This window comes from Rhinoraja longicauda, chromosome 4, assembly GCF_053455715.1.
Source record: "Rhinoraja longicauda isolate Sanriku21f chromosome 4, sRhiLon1.1, whole genome shotgun sequence".
Classification (NCBI taxonomy): Eukaryota; Metazoa; Chordata; class Chondrichthyes; order Rajiformes; family Arhynchobatidae; genus Rhinoraja; species Rhinoraja longicauda.
Window position 1 is genome coordinate 55,976,876 of NC_135956.1, and position 20,296 is coordinate 55,997,171.

The window sequence follows — 20,296 nt, forward strand, 5'->3', positions numbered from 1 at the left end:
CCAGAGGAAACCAAAGTGACCATAAGGAGAATGTGCACACTCCACAGAATTAGGATTGAACTTGCGTAGTTGCAGATGTGAAGCAGCAGCTCTACACTTTGTGCCTATCAAGTAGTATGTATTTCAGAGCTTTATTTTCACGACACAGTTTATCAATCCCAAAAGAATACACAAATTATTTACCTCAGCAAAAAATTGATACCTGGAACCGGTACAATTATAAGATCTAATTTGTGCTGAAAGTTGCAGGTCTTTTTATGACTGGAACAGAAACGATTTATGAATCGTTTGGTTGCACTATATGTGTTGTTCTTTTGTATTTTGTTTTGGATACAATTATATCTGTGTTACATTGTCACACAACTATGTGGATGCCTGTTTATGAATTGGAGTTCACTCTCTTGTGTTGAGCTAAACAGCTGAAGCTGAGCACAATACAAAGTGCATAATCTCCTATCCCCCCACATCCGGACTAAACTCAGATCCTGGGGGGACAGGGCTTTCTCCATCGCTGCTCCCACCCTATGGAACTCACTACCCCAAACTGTTAGAGACTCCCCCACACTCACCACATTCAAAACATCGCTGAAGTCTCACCTGTTCAGTACTGCCTTCAACCACTGAATGTCACCTCACCTACTGTCTCCTTTGTCTGTTCATTTATTTATTTACTTATTTATCTATTTATTAATTTCCCTATGTTCTCAAAATCTCTGTAAAGCGTCTTTGAGTATATGAAAAGCGCTATATAAATAAAATGTATTATTATTATTATTATTATAAACACCACTACCTGAAGAATTCACAAAAGTGGCTAAAAGCATGTTGAAGGCAGTACTGCAGTAGTTGATACATGAATTCATAAATTAAGGCAGGACCTCACTAGTTCATGCCACAGCTCAAATGCAGAGTCTGTAGCTGCTGTATATTTTCCATGGTGCCTGTAGCCAGGATCATCCTCTTGCATAAACACAATGAACTGCAGATGCTGGTTTATAGAAAAAGAAACAAAGTGCTGGAGTAACACAGAGGGCCAGGCGACATCTCTGGAATACATGGATAGGCAACGTTTCAGGTAGGGACCCTTCTTCAGACCGATTGTAGAGGTGAGAGAAAGCTGGTAAAAAGGTTGTGGCCAGACAAAGCAAGGCAAGTGATAGGTGGATACAGCTGTGGGGGTGGGGGGGTGATTCACATATGTGTGTACAAAGGCCAGAAATTAAAATGATACAAAAGGGGTGACAAAGGGGGACTATAGGAGACAAAACAGGATCAGAAAAGGAGAGAAGAATGAAATGTAAAGCTAGCAGGAGGGATATAGGTGGATGGGCAGAGAGGCGATCTTGGAAGAAATGGGTGCGCACTGGGATTGGAGGGTGTGGCATGGGAAAGAGGTTAAGAAGAGGGGAAAAAAGGGAAACAAAAATGTGGGTGTGTGCTATGTGAAATTGGAGAATTCAATGTTCTTACTGTTAGTTGTAAACTATCCAAACGAATATGAGGCGCTGTTCCTCCAGTTTGCCCGTTGCTTCGCTCCAGTATTGGAGGCCCAGGACAGAAAGGTCCGAATGGGATGGGTAGTTAAAATGGTTAGCAACTGGGAAAGACTGCAAGAGTTTGGCGATACAGTTGCCTAGTCTATGCTACTGTAGGTCTCGCTGATGTAAAGGAGGCCACATCGAGAGCACAGAATGCAGTGGATGCATTTAGAGGAGGTGCATGTGAACCACTGTCTCATTTAGAAGGACTGTTGGAGTCCCTGAATGGATGCAAGGGCAGAGGCAAAGGGGCAGATGTTGCATCTCCTGCATTTACAAGGGAAAGCACCTGGGGAGGGGGTGATTTGGGTAGGAAGGTATGAGCAAACCAAAGAATTGGAGAGGGAATGATCTCTATGGAAAACAAAAAACAATGGAGATTTGACTAGTGGTGGGATCACTTTGTCAGTAATGGATATGTCGGAGAATGATGTGTTGGATGCGGAGGCTGGTGGGATGAAAATAAGGACCAGTGGAATACTTGCGGGGAACACTGTCTATTCTATGCACGCAGGAGATGCAACACTAGCCCCAACACCTCCTCCCTCATTTCCATCCAGGACTCCAGAAATCCTTCCAGGTGAGACAGAGGTTCACGTGCACCACCTCTAACTTCATTTATTGCATTTGGTGCTCCTGATGTGACTTCCTTTACTTCGGCGAGACCAGATGTGGACCGGACAACCGTTTCATTGAACAATCGCACTCTGTTTACGTAGGCCTGCTGAATCTCCCATTTACTGATCTTTCTTTTTGACAACCCCTCCCTTCCCATCTTGACATTTCTGTTCTGGGCCTCCTCCAAAGCCGGAGTGAGGCCACACACTAGCTGGAGAAACGACACCTCATATTTCCTTTCGGCAGCCGGGCCCGTTCCAACAAGTCTGCACACTGGGGCGGTGCTCGCCAGAAGCTGCCATGTCCTCCAGAAATGCTGACTGACCCCCTGAGGTGGGGAGCCTACGGGACTTTAACATCCCGAAGCACCTAATCCCTTTGTCAGGAATCGACCTCTGAGCTCTACCGCGGGTGCCTGCGGACTTAACATCACGGAGCTCGCAATGTCTGGTCAGAGACCGGCTCCGACTACATTCTATCTTTGTCCCGCCCACTCTCTTCTCGACCCGAAACATCACCCATTCCTTCTCTCCAGAGATGCTGCCTGTCCCGCTGAGTTACTCTAGCATTTTGTGTCTACCTTCGGGAATTCCAAGCCGCAGGAACTTCAACTGCCCCGACGCGGGAGTTTTGAGTGCCCCGACGCGGGAGTTTTGAGTACCCCGACGCGGGAGTTTTGAGTGCCCCGACGCGGGAGTTTTGAGTGCCCCGACGCGGGAGTTTTGAGTGCCCCGACACGGGAGTTTTGAGTGCCCCGACGCGGGAGTTTTGAGTGCCCTGACCCGGGAGTTTTGAGTGCCCCGACCCGGGAGCTTTGAGTGCCCCAACCCGGGAGCTTCGACTGCCCTGACCCGGGAGCTTTGACTGCTCCAACGGATGGTTTGACTGCCCCGACCGTGGGAGAATAAAGAGGAAGAAGCTTGGACTTATTTGCCTTCGGTCACAGTGAGGAATGTGGGGAATCCGCTGTGGTGGATGTTTATGGTAACTTTTATGCAGTTGTGTGTCTTGTTGCTTTTCTTTTCGTATGGTAATTTGCATATCACTGTACCTTAATTGGTACATGTGACAATAAAAGACCTTTGAAACCTTTGAGTTACTCCAGCACTTTATGTTCCACGCAAGTTTCCAGCATTTTCAGTTCCTTGTGTCTTCTTGCAGAATTTTCCCTTGCCAGAATCTACTGCTCAAGGAAACAGTCTGAAGAAGGGTCTCAACCCGAAACGTCACCCATTCCTTCTCTCCAATGATGCTGGAGAGTACTGCTGAGTTACTCCAGCATTTTGAGTCTACCTTCGATTTAAACCAGCATCTGCAGTTCTTTCCTACACCGATTAATTAACTGTCTCATTTTGGTTTCTGGAGCTTGGTGGTGTGGGTGTTAGCTGGTCTTTGCGGAAATTGATAGTGAATGGCTTTGGGGTTCTGAGAATCATGAGTTTCTGAGTAGGTGTGTTGCTATCTCTGTTGCTCACCTGCTCACTTTTCCTATGTCTTCTAATTTGCTCTCCTGTTCTTGCCTTTTGGCGTTCATTGTTTCCAAACTTCCCCCTCTCATTATTCCCACTCTTTCCCAATTTCATTGGGTGACGTACTACTTGCTACAAAAGTCATACATCATCTTTCTATTTTTATGAACGATACAATGTCTGGTTTGTAACATGACCTAGAACTGTTGGAAAGTAGCTGTATGAAATGGGAAGAGATATATATATTTTTAACCACATGGTACCATTACCAACATAAAACATTACAAGACATTGTTACCACTGGCACAATAATAGGCCTCAGTCCAAACCTCATTTACATTATCACTCTCAACATCTGTGGTTCCCATGATTTGTTTCAGCATCTTTGGATTATCATGGTTAGGAGGTGGTAGATTAAAGCCCAGAGCTCCTGATGCAAAGAGTATGCATAAGCTTGAATGCCAAGAAGCAGGCAGAGCTTGCACCCACGATGCTGGTCTGTTTCTGCATGAGGAATGGGTCATTGACACTTCAGAGGGATGATCCAGTCCAAAGAAGAGCTCAAAAATCTAGTCTGACATTCTCACAGAAAATTCAAAGATTGCAGCTTTGACAAACATATTGAAGGAAATATTGTCTGAAGCTGTCTTTGCACTTGGGTGATAGGGCGAAGTCAACGTACAATGCCCTGGCTAATATCTATCCCTCAATTAGTGATACTGAAATGAATGATATGATAGCTATTTTCTGAGAACTATTTGTGTGCGAGTTAACTCGTGAATTTCCAGTTTTGCAAATGCAACTAGACTGCAGGAATACTTCCTTAGTTCTAAAGTGATTTGAAGTGACCCCAGTTTAAATGGTTGTCTCAAAAGCCATATGGGATTGGTGAGTACTGATAAACCTGTACCCCAGGATATTGCCTTCAGCAGAGAGCAAGTCGAGATGATAATAAATCCAGACAGCATGCTTGTTTTAAGGAGCAGAGCATGTTTATTAAATCTTCCACTAAACTGGTGTTGTTATTTCAACTGGTTTGTTTTGGTTTGTTCAATACAGCTGCTGCACTGGGTAATCTTGTGTCAGATGTAGCTGGCCTGGGGTGAGTATACCTAATGTACTTGTTCACAAAATGCTGGAGTAACTCAGCAGGTCAACCTGCTGAGTTACTCCAGCATTTTGTGAATAAATACCTTCGATTTGTACCAGCATCTGCAGTTATTTTCTTACACCTAATGTACTTGAGTCATCTTAAAGCTAAGAACTGTCTAATGGAAAAAATATCCAAGGATTCAGTTAATACGAACATTTCCCATCAATGTCAAATAGTTCATCAGCACCTAACTTGAAGAAAGAAATGCAGCTTGGCGTACAGTGCTTTCTGTTTCAAATAATGAATAAACCCGACTGCTTGCTGTGGTCAACTTTGTAGCTGGATCGTTACCTAGGGGAACATCATGGCTTAAGGCCGCAAGTGCTGTATTTACAAACTTGAAAATAGCTTTTTTTTCAATTAAATTTGGATATTTGTTCCTGATGATGACTCTTACACCAAGCACTAATTATTTTGCAACCAGTAAAAGGAAGCATGATTAATACTAAAATACAAATTGTTTCTGAAATGTTATCATTGACTAGATATTTTCAATTACTATTTATGGACTGTTAACTAAACAGTTTTCAAAATATATACAATTCCATGCATTTTGGAACTGGATTTCATTTAGGTTTTGTAAATATCTGGATAATGAAGCAATAATTGTTCAGTAAATGTTTCATTTCTAAGACGAGGTTTATAATAGTGTTGCCTGTGTAAAAAAAACACAATAATTCTCAGCAGATCAAGCAGCATCTCTGGAAAGGGCAACCGAATCAATGTTACGGGTTAAAACTGGGAAAGTTCAGATTGAAGGATTGTTGATCTGGAATATGGACGTTGTTTCTCTTTTCATAGAATCTGCCTGGCCGGCTGAGTGTTTACAATGTTTACTGTTTATTTCAGATTTTCAGTTCAGTATCTACAGTGCCCTCCATAATGTTTGGTACAAAGACCCATCATTTATTTATTTGCCTCTGTACTCCACAATTTGAGATTTGTAATAGAAAAAAATCACATGTGGTTAAAGTGCACATTGTCAGATTTTAATAAAGGCCATTTTTATACATTTTGGTTTCACCAAGTAGAAATTAAAGCAGTGTTAATACATAGTCCCCCCATTTCCGGGCACCGCAATGTCATGTAAATGAAAGTATTCATGTTTAGTATTTTGTTGCATATCCTTTTCATGCAATGACTGCTTGAAGTCTGTGATTCATGGACATCACCAGTTGCTGGGTGACCTCTCTGGTGATGCTCTGCCAGGCCTGTATTGCAGCCATCTTTAGCTTATGCCTGTTTTGGGAGCTAGTCCCCTTCAGTTTTCTCTTCGGTATATAAAAGGCATGCTCAATTGGGTTCAGATCGGGTGATTGACTTGGCCACTCAATCATAGTCAACCATTTTTTAGCTTTGAAAAACTTATTTGTTGCTTTAGCAGTATGTTTGGTATCATTGTCTTGCTGTAGAATGAACCGCTGACCAATGAGTTTTGAGCCATTTGTTTGAACTTGAGCAGAAAGGATGTGACTCTATGCACTTCAGAATTCATTATGCTATTACCATCAGCAGTTGTATCATCAATGAAGATAAATGAGCCAGTACCTTCAGCAGCCATACATGCCCAGGCCATAACACCCCCACCTGCTCTCTTATGCCTGCATTAAGGAGGCAATTAAACACACCTGAGCAATTACAAATGCCTGTGAAGCCATGTGTCCCAAACATTATGGTGCCCTGAAATGGGGGGACTATGTATAAACACAGCTGTAATTTCTACATGGTCAAACCAAAATGTATAAAAATAACCTTTAATAAAATCTGACAATGTGCACTTTAACCACATGTGATTTTTTTTTCTATTACAATTGTGGAGTACAGAAGCAAATAAATAAATGATGGGTCTTTGTTCCAAACATTATGGAGGACACTGTATGTACATTTTGTTTTCAATTCCTTTTGAGAGTATAATGCTGTAGTGCATCAGATTCTGATGCACCCCAGAGAGAGGTCTTGGATTTGTGCTTGCATATCCTTGGGAGTTTCGATTCTCAGACAGCGACGGTATTAATGTTCTTTCCATTTTCTTCAAGCCAAATGGAAGGATAACTTATGCACATGCCTGTACATAAACATAGCACAAAAAGTAAGGAAATTTGTGTTTGGTAGATTATTTCTTTGTTGTAACAATGCTTCTTGGCAATAAATCTTATACCGTTGGAAAGCCTGTTTATTTCCCTTTTAAATGGTGCCACATTTGTAAGTCAAGTCAAGTCAATTTATTTGTATAGCACATTTAAAAACAACCCACGTTGACCAAAGTGCTGCACATCTGACCAGGAAAAAAAAAGAAACATACAGTGGCAGGCAGCCAAACACAACGGCGCGGCCATCTTGAACAAAATGTTAATTCAATCACCCACAGTCCAACAATAAAAGCACTAAACAGGCACCCAAAATTACCCAACCCCAAAAACCCCCCAAAACACAGTCCAACAATAAAAGCATTAAATAGGCATTCAAATCACACACCCCAAAACCCCCAAAAACACAGTCCAACAATAAAAGCATCAAACAGGCACTCAAACCACCCAACCCCAAAAACACACAAAAAAAGAAACATCCATCAAAGAAACATCCATCACAGTGAGTCTCCTCCAGTCCTCTCTCTCCTCACTGTGATGGAAGGCCACAATGTCTTTCCCTTCTCCCGCTGTGCCTCGCCCGCAGTCAGGCTGTTGTGGTTGCAGGCCGCACCGGACGGTCCACAGCGGGCCGAGCCCAAGGCGCGTCGCGTCGCAGCCGCTCCCGCAGCCTCCGAAGACGGCCGGCTCCGCCGATGATAAGTCCGATCCGGGGCGGGCGAACACGCTGCTGCCGCTGTTGTTGCACGTCGGGGCGGTCGTGGCTCCCGACATTGAAGCCCCCACCCAGCAGAGAAATATCCCGCGGCCATCCTAGGCCGCGCCGGACGGTGAAATGTCCGCGCCCCAAACCCCGCGATCCGGGGCGGGCGAACCCGCTGCCGCTGCCGGAGCTCCCGATGTCGGCATCCACGCGGCCCGAGCCTAAGGCGAGTCGCAGCTGCTCCCGCAGCCTCCGAAGACGGCCGGCTCCGGTGGTGGTAAGTCCGATCCGCGGGCTCTGCGAACCAGAGCCCTGGAGGCCGACAGCTCCAGGAGTTGGGCCGATGGTAGGCCGCAGCAGGAACGGAGACACGGCCCAGAAAACAAAGGTCGGGTCTCCGTTCTGAAGGGACACATATTTACAGTGTTACAGTTCCCCCCCTCCCCCCCACATACACACATAGTACACAAACACAAAAACACCACATCACAACTACAATTAAGACAAAAAAAACCAACAAAAACACAAAGACAAATGGACCGCAGGTGAGCGGCAGCTGCTAGGGCAGTGCCGCCATTTTGTCTATTTGTAAGGAACATGCATTTGTGGGATGAGCAGCAGAGCTGAGTATGTGGGTTGCGCCCATGAAAAATCTGCCAAATCTTCTCTGCCAATGCCAAACAGCTTATTCTGCCATTGACTCTTGTTCGGTGTTGTTTGGTGGATTGGATGATTGAAGTCTGAAGAAACAAGACATATTGGCAATTTAACAATTTATTCATTTAATAAACAGGAGCCTCAGTAGTGTGTGGAAGAACCATACACAGCCACAGCAGCCTGGCACCTCCTCCTCATGCTGGTCACCAGCCTGGTCACACACTGTTGTGGGATGGCATCCCATTCTTCAACCAGCATTTGTCGCAAGTCAGCCAACGTGGTTGTGTTGGTCACTCTGGCACGAACAGCACGCCCAAGCTGATCCCACAAGTGTTCAATGGGGTTGAGGTCAGGACTGCTGGCAGGCCATTCCATCCTCTCCACTCCCAAATTCTGGAGGAAACCCTGCTCTGTGGGGGCAAGCATTGTCATCTTGGAGGAGAGTTCGGTCCCAGACTGTGGAGATATGGGATTGCCACTGGTTGCAGAATCTCATCTCGATATCTCTCTGCATTGAGATTGCCTCCAATGATGACAAGCCTCGTTTTTCCAGTGAGGGAGATGCCGCCCCACAACATCACACTGCCTCCACCAAAAGATGTTACTCTATCGGTGCAGCAATCAGCATAGCGTTCTCCGCGTCTTCTCCACACTTTGACCCTATGATCCAACTGCCGTAGGCAGAATCTGGACTCATCGCTGAACATAACGTTCCTCCACATGTTCAGGTTCCAGTGCACGTGTTGCCGACACCAGCGCAAACGGGCCTGACGGTGAAGGGCAGTCATGGCAGGCCTCCTGGCAGCCCTATGAGACCGGAGATCGGCTGCGTGCAGTCTGTTCCGAATTGTCTGGGCAGAGAGCCGTCGGCCATATCGTCCTGCAAACCTTGACTGCAAATCTGTAGAAGACAGCCTACGGTTCCTAAGTGCTGACAGGGTGAGGAAATGGTCTTCTTCGGGTGTCGTCTTCTTGGGACGCCCACTTCGCGGCCTGTCTCTGACATCCCCCGTTATATGGAACTTGGCCTTAACTTTGGAGATGGTACTAGGGCTCACTCCAAATAATGCCGCAACTTGGTTTTGCGGAACACCAGCTTGAAGTTGCCCTATCGCACGGGCCCTATCCAGATCAGTCAAACGTGGCATGCCGATTCTTGGAGCAGACACCTACTGACCACTGTAGCAGGGCCCATGCTCACAGATGCTGCCAATCAGGTGCCAATCAGGAAGCTCAAAACAAGAGTCAATAGCAACAGCAGAATAAGCTGTTTGGCATTGGCAGAGAAGATTTGGCAAATTTTTCATGGGCGCAACCCATATACTCAGCTCTGCTGCTCATCCCACAAATGCATGTTCCTTACAAATGTGGCACCATTTAAAAGGGAAATAAACAGGCTTTCCAACGGTATAAGATTTATTGCCAAGAAGCATTGTTACAACAAAGAAATAATCTACCAAACGCAAATTTCCTTACTTTTTGTGCTATGTTTATATGATCATCCCATTACAGGGGGCATGAGAGGGTGGGGAAGAGGGTTGTCGGGATGCTGCCTGCATTAGAGGGTATAGGCTATAAGGAGAGGTTGGACAAACTTGGATCACTTTTCCCTGGAGACTGGGGAGACCTGACAAATAATATTATGGAAGGTAAAAATATGGTCGGCAGTCAGTCAAAATCTTTGCTGAAGATCACATGGCACAGCTTTAAGGTGAGAGGGGCAAAGGAGATGGAGATGTGTGGGGCACGTTTATTCCACACGGTGGTGGGTGCCTGTAATGCATTGAATAGAATAGTGGTAGAAAGACACTATGATGGCATTTAAGTGCCTTGCAGATAGACAAATGATTAAGCAATGAATGGTGGGATATGGATGACCATTTGGTTTCAGAAGAGATTAGTTTAACTTGGTATCATGTTTGGCACAAACACTGGGCTAAAAGGTCTCTTCCTGTGGGGTACTATTCCATGTACAAAGTACATAAGCTGATATTGGAACCCATAAAGCACATTGTCCTGGACCTGAGGGAAATGGTTTGACCCACTTTAAGTGTGTCCACATTATGTTTCTAAATTTAGCCAATCTGAAATTGCACAATCATTTTTATTTCTACTTGGCACTGACTATTATGCTTAAGAAAAAAATCAAGTGTGGGCTAAGATTGTGGAGGAGGAGCACAGGATTTAGACACAGCCATGATAAAGGAATGGAGATGTATTTCCAAGTCAGGATGATGTGAGACTTGGGTAGATGCTCAGTTACATACTGCACTTTATGCCCCAAAAGTACAAACATATTGTGCTCTCAGTAGGCTAACAATGAAAGCCTTATGTTGTTGAGTTTCTGCTTGACTGCAAAAATACAAATGGCTGTCTTAGTATTTAATACATTGTTTCTGAGCCTCTTTAAACAACATTACCCTGAATCCCCTGAGGAGCTGAGTAATCTATCTGTGAATGTTGTACTGCACCTTCAAACACTTGCTTCAGATAAGCCCACCACCTTGTTAACCATGTGCAAGCGAAACTGGAGCAATCACTCAGCCTCCCCAGCCTCCTACGCCATGTGATAAGATGTTGGTTGAACTGAATTTAACCTCGTCTCTGCAGTTCACCTGTTGGAACCTCTCGCCTCCTTATCAAGAATATTTCTGCCCCAGCCCTAAAAATAATCAAAGCCATTACTTCCTGTATAGAAAGGGAGTTCCAAAGACAGCTGATTCTAGAGATAGAGATTTAAAAAACTGTCATATATGGGTGAAGCTTCTTTTTCAATATAGTGACCCTTAGTTCTGCACCTTCCCACAAAATAAAACATATCCTCCACATCCACCCTGTAAAAACCCCGTGGGAGCTTGTGTATTTCAAATCAATTGCCTCTTGCTTTTCTAAATTCCAATGGATAAAAACTTAACTTGTCCAACCTTTCCTAATTGAAAAAAACCCACTCATTCTAGAAGCACCGTTACTCCTGTGAACATCCGTGAATAGGGTTGCCAACTGTTCCGTATTAGCCGGGACATCCCATATTTTGGACTAAATTGGTTTGACCCGTACGGGACCGCCCTTGTCCTGTATTAGTAGGGTTGCCAACTTCCTCACTCCCAAATAAGGGACAAAGGGAGACGTCACCGCCCCACGTGACCTCACCCAGTCAGCGGCCACGTGCTCCCAATCCACCAATGGCGGCCGCCTGGGCCGGGAGGAGGGTTGCTACGCAACCTCCGTATGGGGCTTCCAGAAATCGCAACAAAATGTAGTAAAGGATGAAAATTAGAAGGATGAGAGGGGATCTTATCGAAACGTATAAGATTATTAAGGGGTTGGACACGTTAGAGGCAGGAAACATATTCCCAATGTTGGGGGAGTCCACAACAAGGGGCCACAGTTTAAGAATAAGGGGTAGGCCATTAAGAACTGAGATGAGGAAAAACATTTTCAGTCAGAGTTGTGAATCTGTGGAATTCTCTGCCTCAGAAGGTAGTGGAGGCCAATTCTCTGAATGCATTCAAGAGAGAGCTAGATAGAGCTCTTAAGGATAGCGGAGTCAGGGGGTATGGGGAGAAGGCAGGAACGGGGTACTTGAGAATGATCAGCCATGATCACATTGAATGGCGGTGCTGGCTCGAAGGGCCGAATGGCCTCCTCCTGCACCTATTGTCTATAATAAGCAGAGGTCTTAAAATCCAGGGCTTAAATGTTCAGGTTTGGGCTTACGGTGTGAAGTTTAACAGAAATGCGTGACTTGGAACCATTGATTTAAACCTCTGAGGAACATTAAATCAGTGCTTCCAAGTCACGCAGCGGGTTACAATCCACTTAAATTGCATAAGCCTGCAGGAATTCGTCCAATCCACAAGAAACAGTCAGAAACCGAGCCATTCTTTGACACTAATCGCAGGTTCCCCATTGACAGTCCGGTTTAATTCCTTGCTACAGCTGGTAAACCGAGCCAAACCCTGCTGTCTTAGAGGGCATGTTTGGTTGGTTGGTTGGGTGGGTGGGAAGTCGCCGGGTTTTTTGATTTCTTTCCCCTCCCTAGAACTTGCAGACTAAGGCAGCGTCCTTGATAAACCTGCACACAATGCCGGTGGAGTTTGTGGTTGCAGCGGGCGAGCCCAGCTCGCAGGAGAGGGAGGTGCCTGCCATCTGGAGGAACAGGGGGCCGAGCTGCCCCAATGGGACCATGGTGTGCAGCCGGCGTTATTAACACTGAGAGAGCTGCCCTTGATGTCTCCAGTGCCATTATATATATATATATATATATATATATATATATATATGGAGCAGGCGCTGGCCGCACTCGCTCACACTGCAATCGCCACCCAATGCAATGGGGTGACGTATTTCCTGCCCATACTCAGAGATCTCCACTTGTACTTTAGAAACCACCTTCCGACCTTCACACAAGGAGTCACAATGCTCCACCGTCCGACTTAAAGCGATGTGGGAACGACGACCGGTCACCAACTCGAAACATTGACTCTGTTTCTCTTTCTGACCCGCTGAGCTTTTCCCCGCGGCATTGCTGTTAAATTTTACACCAAGTTAGCCCAAACCTGTACATTTAAACCTGGGATTTTAAGACCTCGCTGATTATTACTACATTTTGTTGCGATTTCTGGGAGCCCCTAGCGGAGGTTGCATAGCAACCCGCCTCCCGGCCCGGGCGGCCGCCATTGGTGGAGCGGGAGCACGTGCCCGCTGGCTGGATGATGTCATGTGGGGCGCGGGGCGGTGACGTCACCCTTTGTCCCCTATTTGGGAGTGAGGAAGTTGGCAACCCTATCCGTGAAACTAATTTACAGTGTGACAGCAAAGGCTAAAGTGCTGGTTTACAAAATGAAGAGGAGGGTGAATGTTGGAGACTGGAGAAGGGGTTTTCTAAGGGAGAGAGAGGCCTGGAGCTGCGGGAGAGACAGAGTAGGGGTCTGCTGGCGCATGGCGGAGAGTGTAGAACACACAGCACGGAAGGAGAACTGTTGCAAGAAGCGGTGGATGGTGCGTATCCTGGTTAGGCCCGAACTGGAAGGTTTGGAACCAGAGCTGGAAGCCCATAGCACAAGATGGTGGCATATTCAATTGTTGAGGAAAGACACGTGGCTGAGGTAGTGAATCCAGGTCAGAACACCATCCAAGAGCAGGAGAGCAGCGGGAATTGGAGGGGAAGCAGTGAGAGAGGGTCTCACAGAACTCCCATCAGAGAGAGGAGAAGAACTTTTTCAAAGTAGGCATACCTTGAGGAGATTTTGCAGTGGAGCTGTAAAATGTAGAAGTAAGGATTTTTTGTAATGAGGGGGAGGAATGTTGGAGAAGGGGTTGTCTGGGTGAGGGAGGCCCATTTTATGTGGATTGTTTCTGCCAAAGTGCTGGTTGTCTGGTGCATTCTTTTTCCAGGCAAAAGAGGGGAACATGAAGTGATATTTGAAAAATGTAAGACGTAACTTTTATTTTTCTAGACTTGCTGGATATGTGGAGGCTCTTGCATCAAGGCTAGGATTACCAAGTCCTGATCTAAACCCCAAACAGGCCGACATGTGGCAGACTCGACTGAGCTCGCAGCTGGTAAGGATTTCTGATGCTCCCCTGCCTGATTGTCTTTTTTCCTCCATTTTTTCTGATCTGTTTGTAGACTTTCCTGGCTCGCCAATACATGAACTTCAGTTCAAAATCCGTATCAAACAGAAATTTAGTTAAACAGAAATTCATAAATGAAGGGGTTTTGAGCTGTACTGAAATAAATGGAATATTAATGAAGAATGCTGTAGAGAGACACAAAAAGCTGGAGTAACTCAGCGGGACAGGCAGCATCCCTGGAGAGAAGGAATGGGTGACGTTTCGGGTCGAGACCCATTCAGACTGGTTAGGGATAAGGGAAACAAGAGATATAGGCGGTGATGTGGAGAGATAAAGAATAATGAATAAAAGATATGCAAAAAAGTGACGATGATAACGGAAACAGGCCATTGTTAGCTGTTTTGTAGGGTGAAAATGAGAAGCTGCTCATTGTCACTGTTCACTTAACAGAGACCAATTATTTGTTTATACCCTGCTACCCACATTACCTTGTAAATAGCAACGACGCCTTTTGAGGAAAGAAAATAATTACATGCTTTAATTATCATATTTTAAAGTCATAAAGCATGGAAACAGGCCTTTCAGCCTATTGTGTCTGTGCCAAAATTTATACTAAACCAATTTACCAGCACTTGGACTATAGACGTGTAATCTTTGGATATTTAAGTGCATGTCTAGAGTCCTCTTCAATGTTGTGCAAATCTCTGCATCCACCTCCCCCAAGGCTCTGGGGGAGGGCCACAGTCTAGGGTCCTTCCGCTGCCGGATCTGGGGGGCAGGGTGATGGAGACGCATGGTGGAAGAACATGTTTTATATATATTTCTTGGAATAAAGTTTTTTTGATAATTAAAAAAAAGTGCATTCCAGATTCCAATAGTCTCGCTGAAAAATAAATTCCTTCGAGGATCTCCTCAAAACCTTGTGTCCCTTACCATAAGCCTGCGCCCTCCAGTTATACACACCTATAACATTGGGGAAAACCTATTCACTGTCTTCCATTTTTATGCCTTTGTGAATTTTTACGCCTCTATCAGGTATGCCTTTAATAAACAATAGGTGCAGGAGTAGGCCATTTGGCCCTTCGAGCCAGCACCACCATTCAATGTGATCATGGCTGATCATTCTCAGTAAGCCGTTCCTGCCTTCTCCCCATTCCCCCAGACTCCGCTATCCGTAAGAGCTCTATCTAGCTCTCTCTTGAATCCATTCAGAGAATTGAGGCCTCCACTGCCTTCAACCTCTTCTGCTCCAAGGAAAATAAATTCAGCCAATCCAATCTTGTAACTAAAACACCCCATTGCAGGTAATGCTCCGGTAAATCTCTTCTGCGCCCTCTTACTGTATTCTGTCTTGACTCAGCTGGTCAAATCCCATTGTTTATTCCCTCAGGGTTATAACTGTCAAGACTTCCCATATTTGAATGTATTTTATATTTGCAAGCATTTTCAAAGTTCGACTGTTAAACATGAAACATTCATTTAATATTTAATAATTCCATTTCAATATTGCTTACTGGAATTTAAATTTACAGTAAAATGGTTAAAAGCATTAAAAATAGCGTAAAAAAATCTGTACTAGGTGATAATTCATCATATAACATATAACATATAACAACTACAGCATGGAAACAGGCCTGTCCGGCCCTACCAGTCCACGCCGACCATTCTCCCTGACCTAGTCTCATCTACCTGCACTCAGACCATAACCCTCTAATCCCCTCCTATCCATATACCTATCCAATTTACTCTTAAATAATAAAATTGAGCCAGCCTCCACCACTTCCACCGGAAGCCCATTCCATACAGCCACCACCCTCTGAGTAAAGAAGTTCCCCCTCATGTTACCCCTAAACCTTTGTCCCCCAATTCTGAAGCTATGTCCCCTTGTTGGACCTTGGACCTGTTTCTGTCTATTGCAAACAATAGAGTTGCTGAACATACATCAATTTGGTGCAGGTTGAACAAATAGATTTCCAGTGTAACAGTGTCAATTTGGGACTGTGGGGGTGGGGAGAAGGGGAGGGTGAGGGGGAAGGGGGACATTGGGGGTGGGAAGGAGGGGAGAGTGGGGGGAAGGGGGCTGGGGGGGAGGAGCGAGTGGGGTGGGGGGGAGTGAGGGTGGGGGGAAGGGGGACAGTGGGAGTGGGGAGGAGGGGAGATTGGGGGTGGGGGGAGGAGAGTGGGGGTGGGGGGAGGAGAGTGGGGGTGGGGGGAGGAGGGAAGATTGGGGGTGGGGGAGAGGGGTGGGGGGAGAGGAGTGGGGGGGAGGGGGGTGGGAAGGGGGGAATGGGGGTGGAGGCAGGTCTGGGGGGGCGGGGGAGGGGCAAGTGGGGATGGAGTGGATCAGTGGGGAGGAGGGGGGATAAGGGGCATTGAGAGGTGCTCCACAATACAGGAGAGGCTTTGGGTTCAGGGCTCGCTCAGTGACACCCTCTCCCCTTCCCTGTCCCCCCTCTACGAGGAATGGGTCCAACGGGTTCACTTGGTCTAATAAGTAATTAAATCTTCAATCCATCTCCACCTTTCCCCACCCCTGAACATTGTTTTGCATCGCTAAATTGGATAGCGGCAGTTTTGCTTGCATTTTCCACTCACCTTTTATCATTTTGCCCATTAACAAATGTGCCTTGTTCATCCTGACATTCTGGGAACTATTATTTGGGTTAACTTGATCACGATCTTGTGTTTTTCCCCATTAAAACATCTTTACTTGAGACAAATGTATCACATTTGGCTGTTAAATAAATCTGATTATAATTTTTTTTTTAAACTCTACAATTGCTTTTTCCCTTGTGGATCTGAGATATATTGTTGAAGAAAGTCCTCTTGAATCCACTCTTTAGTTTGGTATGACTAGCCTGTGCAATTCAATATATTGTGGTTTAAAAAAACAGTCACCTCTAACATTGCTGTATGCATTGCTGTATGCTTACTTAATCTCTGCATTTATACATTCTGTCGCGTTATAACCACTAGCAGTACTTGCAACCTCACAGGTTCACAAGTTATAGGAGTAGAATTAGGCCATTCGGCCTATCGAGTCTACCCCGCCATTCAATCATGACTGATATCTGCTACCTAATCCCATTTTCCTGTCTTCTCTCCGTAACCCTTGACACTCGTTCTTATCAATCAATATCTATCTCTGCCTTAAAAATATCCACTGACGGCCTCCACAGCCCTTTGTGGTAATGAGTTCCACAGATTAACTACCCTCTGACTAAAGAAGTTCCTCCTCACTTCCTTTTTAAAAGAGCGCCCTTTAATTCTGAGGCTATGACCTCTGGCCCTTGACAATCCCACCAGTGGAAACATCCTTTCCACATCTACTCTATCTATGCCTTTCATAGAAACATAGAAAATAGATGCAGGAGGAGGCCATTTGGCCCTTCGAGCCAGCACTGCCATTCATTGTGATCATGGCTGATCATCCACAATCAGTAACCTGTGTCCAACTTCTCCCCATATCCCTTGATTCCGCTAGCCCCTGGAGCTCTAACTTTCATTATTCTGCCATTTTCAATGAGGTCCCCCCACAACCTTCTACACTATAGCAAGGAGTGGCCTAATGGTGTCAAACGCTCATCATATACTAACCCACTCATTTCTGGAATCATTCTTGTAAACCACCTCTGGACCCTCACCAGAGCCAGCATATCCTTCCTCAGATATGGGACCCAAATTTGCTCACAGTACTACAAATACGACCTGACCAGCGCTTTATAGAACCTCAGCATTACATCTCTGTCTTTGTATTCCAGTCCTCTTGATGTAAATGCTAGCATTGAATTTGCCTTTGTTACTACCGATTCGACTTGCAAATTAACCTTTTAGGAGTCCTGCACCAGCACTCACAAGTCCCTTTGCTCGTCCGATTTCTAGATTCTCACTCCAATTAGAAAATAATCTAATAATCTAAGCCTTTATTCTTATTACCAAAATGCATGACTCTGCACTTTGCTACGCTGAATTTCATCTGCCACTTCTCTGCCCACTCTCCTAACCTGTCCAAGTCCATCTGCAGAGTCCTTGCTTCCTCTGCACTGCCTGCCCCTCCACCTATCTTAGCATCATCTGCAAACTGGTCCACAAAGCCCTCCATCCCCTTATCCAAATCGTTAATATACATCGTGAAGAGTGAAGCGTCCCCAGCACCGACCCTTGTGGAACTCCACTAGTCACTGGCAGCCAACTTGAAAAAGCCCCTTTTATTGCAACTCTTTGCCTTCTGCCATCCAGCCAACTCGCTGTCCATGCCAGTATCTTCCCTTCAGTACCAAGGGCTCCCATCCTCCCTAGCAGCCTGATGTGTGGCACCGTATCGAAGGCCTTCTGAAAATCTAGGTAAACAACAGTTGAAGAATTTTTTAACACAAAGGAGGAAAATGCTCATTCTAAACCAGCTAATACAAAATATTTGAAGGCCAGAAGGTTAAAAGTTTTAATCTTGAATTTATTGTAATTTATATTTGACTTATGAACTTGTGGGTTAAATTTATAGTTTGGGCTAAGATGCAGAAAACATTTTTGACAACTTCTCCATGCCAGGATGAAGGGGCTGTGATCTTTAACTTTGACAAATGATTCCATTTGTGTGATTAAATTTATTTGGAATATGAATTAAATCATTTCCTGATCTGTTACATAAAATATCTTAATGTTATTTTCTTTCAGGGAAAAGTTATAGGTGTGACCATTGGTTGCATCCTAGGAATGTTTCCACTACTGTTCTTCAAAACTGAGGAAGAGGAAATGCAACAAGAACCCAAGAACTGAACTAGTTTACTGATCATTGAATCTGTTGCTTGCATCTTGAAGTAATTCTGGGAAAATAACATTCTTTCATTGAACACCGTGTCATTCCAGACTAGGAATGCGGTAGAATATTAACTTTAACATTAACAAACCGAGTTTCACTATTACAGTCATAAACTATATCCGTTGATTCATTATCTCCATTCTTTTTAAAAAGCAAGCAGAGTCACTAAATGTGCAGTCATGTGGTCTTTAAAATCAGGTTCACTGCATGTCAGACTGCAGTATTTAATTATCTGCAATACTTTGAAAATATTGTTGTCAAGTAGTTAATGTTAAATATTTTTATCGAAGAATCTAAATAATTGTAAAACACATTTAGAAGTATTGTTAAATTATATAAATGTCATAACTGATGTATTCCTTTTTTTAAAGATTATTTACATTTGATATGCTGCAATATTTAAGTCTTATGATTTGATTTTAAAAAACTGTGCATATTTTAATTGTGAAGTTTAAAGTTGTATTTCCATGTTCACACAATCGTTATTGTAATTTTATGTTGTGCTTTTGAACTTGATACTTTGAACTTCATTTCAGTTGCAGGGCACCATTAAATGAAATGGTGACACTTGCTTTGAGTGCAGTGCTGTTAGAATTTTTTTAAAGATGTTGAAAAGCACTTACAATTAGCACCACGTAAATGCTTTTGAGATTAGAGTGATATTTCCAAAACTTAACTTGCATTGTGTTTATTCCATTGCAAATCTTAAAATATTTTGTTTCTTTGGTCCTTCGAAGAAGACATTTCTGCTGTGCGCAGCTGTGATGTCTTTAACTGAGGTTGCTATTTTGAGGGCCAGTAAAATGACTTTGTACACGTGGACAAATTTGAGGAGGGGGGGTGGATGGGGAAGGTGGGGTTTGAGGGAGGGGAGGAGTGGATGGGGAGGGGAGGGGTGGAGGGGGTGGATGGGGGAGGGGGCTGTTTGCGAAATGATTGCAGTTTTTGTTTTAGTTTCCTGGTAATTGAGTTGAAAGCCAGGGTAAGTTAACACAACGGCATCTTTGAATGATCATGGAGTTTGTCTTTTGCCGAGGGGTGCCTGGAAGAAAAAAAATGGAACAAATTAGATCAGACCCTCAAGGAGAAAAAAAAAATCTATTTGAGCAAACACATTGGAAAAAAACGTATCAAATGCTGATCAAGGTTATCGGTTTAATAAAAAGATAATTTTAGAGCTTTTAGGCTGAGATATGCAGGATTTTAATTACCAATTGTGAAGTAATCTGCTTAGCTTTGTTTATAATGCAGCTAATTTGCATTCTATTCGTGCAAGCACATTTGTTTTGTGTGAACATTAAAATAGTGCAATGACTTGTAGTTTACAGTTTAATGTTTGATAAATTTGTAGTTGATATATAAAATATTACTTGTATATAATTTGTGATGTTTAAATAAATGTGAGGAAACTCATTTTCATTTGACAGACAGATGTTACTATGGATTTTTCTTTATTGAAAGCTTCATATATGATCTGGAGTACTAACATTTACTCTATCATCCATCCACAAAATTTCTTCACATGTACAACTATCAAGTTCTTATATTGCCCTAAAATGTTTTAAGTTTTCAAAATTATATATTAATGTCGTGACTAAATTTAGAGAAGGGGTGCATATTGCAAGACAGGAAGGCTCTGTATAAAATGGGACAGGCTACATTTGACCTAAAGTCC

General features: G+C 44.1%; 1 protein-coding gene across 2 annotated transcripts in view; it reads left to right on the forward strand.

The window, feature by feature from the left end:
* tmem65 (transmembrane protein 65) overlaps window positions 1–20,022 on the forward strand; it is a 72,764-nt gene extending 52,742 nt beyond the window's left edge. For both annotated transcript variants that reach the window (XM_078397760.1, XM_078397761.1), the window contains 3 exons: window positions 4,685–4,727; window positions 13,685–13,790; window positions 18,477–20,022. In XM_078397760.1, the coding sequence (XP_078253886.1) occupies window positions 4,685–4,727; window positions 13,685–13,790; window positions 18,477–18,578 (251 nt within the window). In that variant the 3' untranslated portion in view covers window positions 18,579–20,022. The remainder of the gene's footprint in view (window positions 1–4,684; window positions 4,728–13,684; window positions 13,791–18,476) is intronic.
* Window positions 20,023–20,296: the final 274 nt, after the last annotated feature.